This window comes from Haemaphysalis longicornis, unplaced genomic scaffold (assembly GCF_048455015.1).
Source record: "Haemaphysalis longicornis isolate Haplotype H1 unplaced genomic scaffold, Haemaphysalis longicornis Haplotype H1 scaffold_5, whole genome shotgun sequence".
NCBI classification, from domain to species: Eukaryota; Metazoa; Arthropoda; class Arachnida; order Ixodida; family Ixodidae; genus Haemaphysalis; species Haemaphysalis longicornis.
In genome coordinates this window covers 30,480,419-30,492,499 of record NW_027526385.1, presented here as the reverse complement: position 1 = coordinate 30,492,499, position 12,081 = coordinate 30,480,419, and the positions used below count along the sequence as shown (strand labels likewise).

At 46.4% G+C, this 12,081-nt stretch overlaps 1 protein-coding gene across 1 annotated transcript in view; it reads left to right on the top strand.

Annotated features, from left to right (window-relative positions):
* LOC144138025 (uncharacterized) overlaps positions 1–1,454 on the top strand; it is a 490,339-nt gene extending 488,885 nt beyond the window's left edge. Inside the window, exon 4 of the mRNA XM_077670075.1 lies at positions 1,387–1,454. Coding sequence (XP_077526201.1) covers positions 1,387–1,419 — 33 coding nt within the window. The 3' untranslated portion in view covers positions 1,420–1,454. The remainder of the gene's footprint in view (positions 1–1,386) is intronic.
* Positions 1,455–12,081: the final 10,627 nt, after the last annotated feature.

Genomic DNA, 12,081 nt, shown 5'->3' with positions numbered 1-12,081 from the left:
TTATTTATTTTTTAATGAGCGAAACGCTTGCAATGGCGGCTGCAGACAACGCATGTATTTCGGTTTGGCCTTCCACTGCTTCATGTGAAAATCGACTTGCATTGAACACCGCGGAGTTACGTCAGATTTTTCGGAGCTCTGAAGCAACGCTTGGCAGTAGTTTCGCCGCAAACATACGTTTTGGAGCAAGACGGGGGAGGAAAAAATGCTTAGGGCGCAGCACCTCCACGCCATCAATCGATGTGGTAGTATGTACGCCATGAAAGGCAAGAAGCGCGTACAGTTGAGCTTGCCTTCTTTGTGAGCAGGTGCGTCGTGATGACATTGGATGGATTGAGGAGAGTCACCGGAGGAAACGTCCAATGAAGTCGCAAACCATCCTCGACTTGGGGCCCAAACCTAGACTCATACCTGCTGCACGAAACAACAAAAAATACCTTGATAAGTATACTGAATCGACGTTCCAGCAGTTACTAAGGCAATCATCAAAAAACGGCAATGCCACCACAAATTGATCTTGCGAGCAAGTGTGTGCGTGTCAAAGACGCGTTTACTTCTAAAACTTTGCGTACCTGCACAGCTAGGATATATATGCACATTAGTTTCCACTCCAAGACGAGTGACATGTCTCATTAACTTCACGTTACATGCGCGAATTATTTTGAAAACAGAAGAGTGCAATCAGTCGGCTTTTCAGGAATTCACTATAACTTGCACAAAGCTAATTTGCTTACCTGTCGTCTTTGGAGAAGGCGAGAAACTTGGTCGAACTGTACCGCCCTGTGTTGCTGCACCACAGAGCTGCGCAGGAGTGGTAACACTCCTTCCTCCGCTGCCCCATATTTAGAATACATTCGAATGTATTTTATAATGCAGCGAAACTTTCCGCCCGTGGAAGCGTTTAGGCAACCCGCGCAACCCTTCGCACGCCGGCTCGCTCACGCGCATACCGAACTGGCCCGCCGTGCGCCCCGAGAGAAAGAAAAAAAAAATATTGGCGCCGGTGAGCTCTTGCGCATGCGTGAAGAGGCGCGGAAGCGTTGACGGTGTGGAAAGAAAGAAACACTGAGGGAAAGAGAAGGGCCACGCCGCAGCACCGTGCCGCTAGGATCGCCACAATTTCGGAAACTGAAACTAGCCAAAGTCGCCGACCAGTGGGCACGTTCCACGAAATGACTATCGGAAGTACTATCGGAAGAACCGACAAGTAATGGCATCGCCGCACCCTGATTTTACCAGGGATCAGGCGGCGCTGTTTAGACAGCTGCAGACGGGCTCGTTACTGACTCCGTTCATAATAAAACCCAGAACAGTATCTGAACGACACGTGTAAGGTATGCCGCAGGGCTCGGGCAACTTTGATCCACATCATGTGGGACTGTGCAGCAAGACCAGCAGAAGCGGAAACAGAGACTGTGATCCCGCCGTGGCTTCAAGACGCGGCGGGGAGCTATAACAAGGAAGACCAACTCCTAACCGTCCAGCAGATCCTGGAGGCCCTCGAAATACAGCGACCGAGCGAAAGCTGCGAGGCGTCACCCGCCCGTCGGGGTAAAGGCGACTAGTCCTGGGGGCGAGTAGCGAGGACGCTGACGAGTAGAGGGTCCAGGCAGGACCGACGTTAGGCCACGTCTAGGTATCCCGGTAACGGGGTTCTTACTGCAGGCGATTCAATAAACTCTTTGCCATATAATGTCACCACACAATATTGCTCGGTCACTGTACGAACTGTTCAAATGGACATCTGTTAGAGAATGAACGCACTCAGGTGTTGTCAATCAACGCTGTCAATACATTCATTGTTAAAGTGAAATGATAATGGCGATTGAACGTCTATTGTAGGATATAGCCGGTCGACATGTAAAAAGGCTCCGTCTAGAGTGCCATCCGACGATACTATAAACACTCCACTAAATCGACGTCTACCGGCGTTTTCATGAAAAAAATTCCACGTCTGACACTACCTCGCCCGCCGTTAACGTAAGGTAGCATAAACTAGCCTAACATAACCCAACGAGCAGGAAAAAAGTCATTGAAAACACAGAAAACCCTTTTAGGCCATAAAAATATCATTAAACTTAACGAAACAGGAGGCCACAGCAGGAGCGAACCACTGGCCTTTGAAAAGGAAAGAGATATCGAAGTTAGACGCGGTAGAAAAGACCCGAATAACTGACGGAAGCCACGAAGGAATCAATAAATGATTGTTTACACTCAAGTCACTGCCTCCTCAGCCTTCCACACAAGGCATTTTCCTCGGGTAAGTAGCCAAGGCCCAATCTATACCACCTTTACTTGCACGCTGTTCTACCGCGCTGTTCGCCCTGTTCTACCACCTCACGGTGTTCTATCATGCTGTACTATCAAGGTGCCATGACCTCCTTGACCTTTCTGGGGCTCTTCCTCTTTCCCTGCCTCCACCCCCTCTTTACTTTCCCAGGAAGCCTTGATTTGTCTTCGATTACAAAGTGCCACCTAGCACGGCACTCCGAACCTGCGCTTTCTCTTCCATGCTGGGTACCTCCTCAGCTATCCCCTCTGCCCTTCTCGTAATACCACAAGCTTGTGAACACACGCTCTCATGCCTTCGTCCCCACTTATTCATCTGACGAGTGAAAGAGCCGGCTGATCAGCTCCTACCTCACTGAACAAGTCCATGGCTCAACCAAACGCCAAGCTAACTGGACTAAGGCTAACACACCCCAAAAAGTGACGTCTCAACAAACTTGGTTTGATATATGAAGTGTTTTTCTCTCTCTCTCTACAACCAATACAAGACGTTGCAGAATATAAATACCCCGGACTCATTTAAATTCTACTTTAACTTGGTCGTCCCATGTATCCCGTATTTGTTCTGCTGCATTTATTACGTTGTGTTTATTGAGGCGGAAATTAAGAAATGCTCTAAGTCACGTCAAGCTTCTAGCGTACAATATTTTTGTTAGAGCGAAACTGGAATATGCCTCCGTGATATGGGATCCACACTTTAAAAAAGTTATTTGCATGCTTGAGCTCATCCAAAGATAATCAGTGCGATTTATTTTTTGCAAATATGGCCGTTACGGTTCTCCGTCGAAGCTCATGTCCGACAATGGCATTCAATCTCTAGAATCTGGAAGACTCTTGGCCCGTTTATCCTTCCTGCACAATTTCACCTCTAAATTGAAAATAACTCTGTCAACTTTAGTTCAACTCTTAACCACAAGAAGGACGCGACACAGGCATGCTCAAACCCTTCAGCCTATTTTCGCAAAAATGAACCAGTTCAAGCATAGCTATTTTCCCACGTACCATTTCTGAATGGAATGCGCTTCCGGAAACAGTTATTCAGGACAGAAATTTCTCCGAAGCGCTCCATGAGAGCATTTGTCATTGAGTATATGCATTGTACGGTGTGCTATGCCTTTATCGATATGTGCCTTGTAAATTTTATTTTTCTTTGTTTGTTTTCTTACTTGCACAAAAGTTTTGGATCGTTGTATAATTGTTTTGTGTATTGTCAGTTTTCCTCTCCTGCTTGGGCCAGAAAATCTGGCTTGCGGTATTGGCAATAATACTGTTAACTGATATTAAATTTGGCAACACTCGTGAGGTCCTCCCCACTCATACTCAAAGAGAGCAAACAAAAAATAGAACGAGCGGCCAAGGCTCAACAAAACCGCTCTTCAAGTAAGTGATATCATTCAGTCTGACAAAATCAGTCAGTCAGCACACCAATTTGAAGAAATTATACTTCCAATCAATGGCAACTTCAATTTGAGCTGTATTTGGTGCACCCTGGGTATAGTGTTCTAGAAGGTAGAGATGTATCGTGGAAAACCAATGGAGAGCGCGGGTCATCTCACGATGAAAAAATTGTCTGGAGCGCAGGCGTTCCCCAGAGAGCTCCTGCTGCAGCTAACGCCACCTCCAAGTTTTTAAATCTAACTTAAGTTAAACAGTTATTTTACGGGTTTTATAAACCTTCATATCATGAAATATATAAATAAGACCATGTAGGGCAATAAATAGAGATTCGTTTAACGGAAACAAACTTCTGAAATCCACCGGTAAGTAACAGCCGCCAGGGGTGCTGCTTACAGCAGCAGTTCCGCAGCAGAAATTTTCATCGCAAAAGGTACCCCCTTAATCGGCCCCGAACGGTGCACCTCTCTCTACTAGTGCACTATACCCTGGGTGTACGCTTTGTCATTTTTTTCCTCCTTTTTGTTTCATGAGCAGTGGTTTTACCAGTTGAACTATCCATCACCCTTTGTTTCTTTGCTTTTGTCTCTCATCTGCCTGCTTCAAAGTAAGAAAGGCAGATAAGAGCCTATTTAAATCAATCGGCCCATAATCGAACTAAGCCAAGGGTCCCGCGGTAAAGCAACTTCAACCATCATAATCAACAGCTTCTTCCAACAGCATAATCAACAGCAGGAATAAGGCTTCGTCCATCGACCTCCAACTGCTCCTGTACTGCACTATCCGTATTTTACTGCGCCAGACTGAAAAATAACCCCGACTGTGTATCGTTCCTTCCTCAGCAGCAGTGGTAATAATAAAGACCAGGTGGTATCGCGAGCATATCTGCGCATTCCGGCTGCGCATTGTCAACTTTGTATTGAAACTGAATATTATCATGCTATAGCGCTACCCATAGACGCTGCGCCTGTGCTCGAGTGCCGCCGGAGTGCAGTTCTAGAGATCATATTTAGACTACCCGGTGATCTCTAGGGTGAACGGAAAACGGAAATACCCGGCCACACGAGAGGGTGTGCGTTTTGCGCATTCACGACAAGAACTGCGATAAAGGCCAGTGACAAAACTTGCGACTCGCCTCTTTGATGACGCTATTTTTGGGGCAGGAGGAAAAACTTTGTTCAAGCGAATTGATTGATTGATTGATTGATTGATTGATTGATTGATTGATTGATTGATTGATTGATTGATTGATTGATTGATTGATTGATTGATTGATTGATTGATTGATTGATTGATTGATTGATTGATTGACGCGCCGACGCAACGCACACGATGAGGCGCGCTGTAGTGGAGGGCTCCGGATTAATTTTGACCACCTGGAGATCTTTAACGGGCGCCGAAATCTCGTACACACGGACGTTTTTGCTTTTCGCCTCCATCATAAAAGCGGCCGCCGCAGCCGTAAATCGAACCCGCGACGTCGTACTCCAAGCGAAAAGATGGTATGCGGGCGTGATCCTTAGTCCAGGATTCGTTGGTTCTACCCGTCGTCTTCGCCCTTTCAAAGAGCGGACTTAGGTGCACCCGATAGACATTGCTGGATATATTTGGGGTAGGACTTCGTTCTGCAGTGGACAAGAGGACGACGACGACGACGACGATGATGGTGATAATGATGATGATGATGATGATGATGATGATGATGACTGTTGCACATGCGAAAAGCCCTTTTTATGCTAGCATAATTCGGCAACTGATTTTACACACCAGAGTTGATCTGAGGACTATGTCTGGCTAATGTTCACCCTCCCAAATCTTTATTAATATCACGGGAGCGATGACCGATCGGCATGTCAGCGCCTTATTACGGCGTCCACCGGCGAAATAGGCGAGAGTGCGCGCACGTGCAAAAAGCCTTCTGACTTGTGAGCATCGCCTGCCACGCTGTTTCCTTCGAAGAGGTATACCCCTTGCTACGACATCGGCATGACTTTGCTTGCGAGACAACGGGTTTATTTGAAGCATATGCGCATCTCCGATGCGCATTAGGTTTTTTTTTTTTTGTATTACGTGCCTGGAACTTGCATAAAGGATGTTTACGCTCCTTCGCTACCCTTTATGGCTGCCAGAGTGGCCTCTCCACATAAGAACAACAGAGGTTTGTTGCTCAAGGGAGAACAGCGTGGCATACGACACTCCTACAGAAAATAGCCCGCGTATTTCCTTGCTCCGAATGCAAATGTCGTCGAAAGACGGGAGTCTTCTGCTGCCCGTGCACCGTATACGCGTTTCCTATTCAGCCCCACAACCGGCTCTGTCAGCCTAGCCAGGTGACGCATGGCGCCATCTAGGGGCATGTTTGAAGCTACTATATCCACGTGCGTCTGGCACTCGATATAATCGCTCATGAGTATTTGGTCTCGTAGTGTAGTGGTTCCCCTCCTGCATGGCGGACATCTATACCGGGGTTCAAATTACAGTGCCCCTGTCCTTTTTTTCTGTTTTTAATGGTTTGTCATGCTAGAAAATTATTATTTTTTGTCACGCATATAATGTATTTATGACATCTATATGCATTATAAATGGGATTTCAAGTACGTTGATTATCTTCCGGTAAGTTTCAGCGACGGTCTTTCCACGTTTTTATGGTTTTTCCCATAATAGGTCGGTTTAGCCTATAATTGGTCGCAGTTAGCACAGGACAGGAATAATTGGAGATCCATGGGAGAGGCCTTTGCCCTGCAGTGTGCTTTGATAGGCTGATGATGACGACGATGATGAGGTCGGTTTCGGCTTTTTCTGTTGAATCTTTTTATGCACCCTGGCTGTTTCCTGTTGGGCCGGTTCATTGTTTCTTTCTTCAATTTTGGTGATTTGGTCCGCTTTATTTTGGTTTCGCCTCTCCATATAGGTCAGCAAAGGGCTGGCTGAGATAGCTGCGGTAAGCATCTACGCACATTATTTTTTTTACGGTTGCGTTCTTTCATCCATTTGGCCCGTTTGGGATGTTACTTATTTCATTTCGGGTGGTTTTGTGTGCTTAAAGGAGCCATGAAGACAAAATGCAAGTTGGGTTTATTAGAAACACTGCTTGGTCCCGATACCAATGATACCAATATCATCGCAATCTTCGAAAACATAACGGAGATATTAAAGAAAAGGTTTGAAGCAGTCGCGACCCCCTAGCCAATTTCCCGCAACTTTTCTATGACGTCACGGAACCTTGTTTTTGCGATTGGCGGCCGCCTAACTGACCTGTCGCGACGACACATGACTGGACGTCTGTAATGGGGCCTCTAGTTCCATTTGACCGCATCACTTGAATGCTAACGTGAGTTAACGCACTGAAAACTACGTTTTATTGTTGGCCCGTATGACGTCATTCTTGCTCATAACACGTCACTGTGGCGCAAAATTTGAACGTTTTTAAATACTTATTGCTTTCTTCGTTAAAAAAAAACATCTTTTGAGGCTCTAATGGAGCTGAGTGACATACTGAATCCTAGTTCTTCCAAATTAAACGAAGTCGTATTTTCTCTTCATGGCTCCTTTAAAGTAGGTTTCAGCTGTGATATAACCCCCCTAGCAAGCTCACATGACGGCTGGCTGTGCTGACTGGAAAATGCATATACGCGCCCCGGCCACTTAACGTTCTCTCCGTTCTTCCCATCCAACCCGTCACGCCGTCCTACTCCTTACTAGCTCCTCCCACGATGAAGGTAATGGCAGTTTGTTCAATTCAATTCATTTTTTTTTTGCATTCGCGCTGCTCGTGCGCTTTCTGTTGGGCAGTGCGTATAGTTTTTATTTTTGTGTCTAAGCCCTTGAGATTCTAGCGGCGGTCGAGAGGCAGCGACCGGACGGGCCGGAGGCAGAAAGGGGGAACCCGAGTACGCCGAAGCCCAGAGGGAGCGACTCTCGCCGCTAAGAAGACGTCCAGGCTCGTCGACCCAAGGCTCCATCCGAAGAGGGTGGGGTTAGGGGTTACTGCAGGAATCTTAATAAAATTGTTCTCTCTCTCTCTAAGCCCTTGAAGTAGCTCGAGTCGACATGTTTTGTTTTTGTTACCCTTTATCTTGCCTTTCTTCAACGCTGTTTTAAGGCGTTGCTTTTTTTCTTTTCATTTCAGTCGTAAAAAGCTATACAACGCGTATTCTGAATACCAATTACCCATGACCAATGTTTTGTACCTGGATATTTTTAATGTATTGTTCTTACTTATGTATTGCTATGTGTAGTGCTAAATTTGTGCCCCTCCTGCTGGGGCGATTAAATGGGCCTGCAATATTCTGTGAATAAAAAATAAAAGGGAATTCATTAAAATAAAGTTGGTGGCATCAATTATGCACTCATATTCTGCCTGTGGAGATGTATAGAGATATATGGCTATGGCGGCACTCTATTTGCGGTAAATCAAGAACATACGCGGTCTTCATTTTTTTGCTGGGCGGCACGTGATTGAACCAAGGGGCAGACATACAAACAGACAGGCAGACAGACAGACGGGCGGACGGACGGACAGACAGACAGACGGAACGACGGACGGACGGACGGACGAACGGACGGGTGGACGGAAAGATTGACAGACGGACAGACCAAAATTATCGCCTTCGGGTAGCGAACGAAAAACTACGTCTTTGAACGAGCAGACGTCCGAGCTGCTACGTCGGCATTGCTGGGTCTATCTCGAGCACGCAAGTTGCTTTCCTAGGAAAACTAAACCGATAAAGCACATGACGCCTACAGTGCAATGTCAGTAGGTTCTGCCAGGCCAGATTTCGAGTTGAAAAGCATGGTGGGAACGACTGCTCTGGCAGTCTTGTACAAGTGAATGTGCCGCTATCTAACAGCTTCTTTCACAACCGCACTGTCGGTGAGCGTTACGAACACAGCTTTTCACGTTTGTAGCAGTGGCTCCTTTTGGAGATAATCAAATTGAATACGATTTGTTTACAGGCTGGGTAGAAGTGCATTTATTTAGTTATATTTTATCAGAACGAAGTTTATTTTTTATTAAATTACTCGTTTCCATCCAGCGCTCCCGTAGGTTTCTTTTCGAATGTGGTAAAATATCAATAATATTTTAAAGCCGATTAAAATTCCCGCCTTCCCTTAACCTTCTTCCTTCCTTTCTCCCTTCCTGCCTTCGGCAAGCTATGAGGCAGCTGAGGAAGGTGATCGTCCAGTCTACTCCGTCTCTCTAGAAGGCAGTCAACGGGCTACGTGTGGCAGCATTCGCCTTCGCATGACCTCATGCAATTCTAAACGCGCCACAATTCAAGAAGCGTTGTGGCGCGTTCTTCGCAAGGGCCACTGATTGGTGCTTGTTCTCTCTGGAATACGTAGTTATTTTTCAGTCAAGTACGTCCTCAAAGTCCACGGAGTACTACTTTGCACGCTTCGCTTGTTCTCTTTAGAATACGGAGTTATTTGTCAGTCAACTACGTCCTCAAAATCCACGGAGTACTACTTTGCACGCTTCGCTCGTTCTCTCTAGAATACGTAGTTATTTGTCAGGCAAGTGCGTCCTCAAAGTCAACGGAGTACTACTTTGCACGCTTCGCTAGTTCTCTCTAGAATACGTAGTTATTTGTCAGTCAAGTACGTCCTCAAAGTCAACGGAGTACTACTTTGCACGCTTCACTTGTGCTCTCTAGAATACGTAGTAATTTTTCAGTCAAGTACGTCCTCAAATCCACAGAGTACTACTTTGCACGCTTCGCTCGTTTTCTCTAGAATACTTAGTTATTTTTCAGTCAAGTACGTCCTCAAAGTCAACGGAGTACTACCTTGCACGCTTCGCTCGTTCTCTCTAGAATACGTAGTTATTTTTCAGTCACGTACGTCCTCAAAGTCCACAGAGTACTACTTTGCACGCTTCCCTCGTTCTCTCTAGAATACTTAGTTATTTGTCAGTCAAGTACGTCCTCAAAATCCACGGAGTACTACTTTGCACGCTTCGCTAGTTCTCTCTAGAATACTTAATTATTTGCCAGTCAAGTACGTCCTCAAAGTGCACGGAGTACAACTTTGCACGCTTGTCTTGTTCTCTTGAGAATACGTAGTTATTTGTCAGTCAAGTACGTCCTCAAAGTCCAGGCAGTACTACTTTGCACGCTTCGCATGTTCTCTCTAGAATACTTAGTTATTTGTCAGTCAAGGACGCCCTCACAGTCCACGGAGTACTACTTTGCACGCTTCGCTCGTTCTCTCTAGAATACTGAGTTATTCCTCAGTCAAGTAAAGGTGCCCCAAAAAGTAAACGGAGCACGGCTTCTAGAACTAAGAATAATTTCTCTTTTAGGCGGCTGCCACCATAAATAGAATATGTGCGGCCCTGTTGCATAATAGACTGACGTTCTTGAAAAATTACTTTGAGCTTTCTGGCTAGGCCCATGGCGGAGAAATCCCCTTTAAAATCTCCAACCCATCTTTCGTTTACTTTTTGGGGCACCTGTACGTACGTCCTCAAAGTCCACGGAGTACAACTTTGCACGCTTTCGGTAAGCGTAGCCACGCTTTTGGTGTTGGAAAAAACCACTCATTCATGATTTTTAAATAAAGGAGCACTGCAAATAGCACTTATGTACTGATGTATGCCTAATGTTTGCGTAATGCCTTGTTCTTGTTCAACAATGTTGACAAGTATGAACATTGACACCGGACTTAGGCGTTCAGATTTCGGTGTGCGCATATGACTATTGCGCCTATTTTGTCTTACTTCGGCTGGGTGGCTGAATCGAGTCGCAGACAGACATACAGACACACCAAAATTTCTGGGTTTAAGTAGCACAAGAAAGACTATATTCTTTAAAATTGGCCGCGTATCTGCTCCTTTCGTTGCAAATGCCGGCGACAGACGATAGCCCTCGGGCGCCCCTGCCAAGTAATGCCTCCCTCCTCTTTCCCTCTCACTTCTTACGCTGTTCCTCTCCAGTATGGCTACTCCCAAAATAAACACGCTAGAGGTTTACTCAAGTCAATTTAAATTTACCGTGTTAAACTGCTCCAGGCCGCGTGCCTCGATGCCAGCGCTACCGTACGGCGGAGACGCGCGCATCGAGGCACCCTACTACAACGTCTATAGAACCACGTTGCCCTGCTCCACGAGCGTTCAAAGCGGTACGCGGAACAGCTTTGCTTTGAAAAGTAAAACTAAAGAATTAGGGGACACCTAGCTTCACAAAGAATATTGTCACGGCACTCATAGTTGGACAATTCCCCACAGTGCGATGACCGAAGACAGATAACGATGACGACGAAGTGGCTGGCGCGTAACTGGCGCGGACGCACTAATGGCCTCTTTGTGCATAAGGGAAATAGATCTCTGATCATTCTTCGCCATTATTCGCGTCATCTGTCCTGGCCCCACGTTAAAATACATTACGGTTGCCAGGCGTGGGGCAAGAGAGAGAGAGAGAGAGAGATCAGGAAATTGGGCGCATGGAGGGCTGTAAACCCGCTTGGATAAAATTACAGATCTCTAATTCGAGCACCTCGATTCAAACTAATATAGTGTATTAGTCATCTTAATGTAAACCGGGTTTGCGACACCAAAACAAAGAAGATGTGGTGTATATGAGGAGGAGCAATAAATGTTTATTATATTTGGAGTAGATGGAGGGCCACCTCACTAAAAAGTTTTTCCTGCATTGATGATTGGCCGATCCCCTGACGGGGTATATGCCATACCCGTAGGAACAACAAAAACAAGGTCCGCTTCAGTCATTTAATCTGCTCCCCGCCCCCCAAAAGCAACTACTTTCGTTATTCTTACTTTTTGTAAGATGTGTCACCAAACACGAAAGAGTAAGCGTAGATGTCATTGACATCAATACAAATGGGGACAAAATATCGGCCGCTACAAAGAGAAAATCAATAAACAACTCACACACCCACCACCCACCTAACCATAATCACAGACTCTCAACAAGCCTGCCGATATTACCTCCTGGAAAGAGTACCCCCGGCGGCGCTCAAGCCATTCGCGACCTACCTACAATAACAATCGTGTGGACCCCGGGACACGCCTCACTTCCTGGGAATGAAGCAGCACATGCTGCGGCCCGCGAGCTTCACTTCCGGGCGTTCCCTACAGGGCCAGGCGGCTCGTACTTTACGACGGCCACTATCCATCCTCTTCCACCCTGCTTCACCGGCATCTTATCACACTACCGCCACGCTCGCCGAACGTATCCTCCGCCCCACCCTACCCTGTCCTTCGAAGAATCACGAATCTGGCGCAGACTACAAACTGGCACATACTATAACTCCACCATCCTCTCCCACATCTCCCCCTCACGCTTCGAGTACAACTGCCCGGACTGTCAAGTTCCAGCCACCACTGCCCACCTCGTCTTCCTGAGCCCTAAACACCCTGTTCCTCTCCCCTCCCCT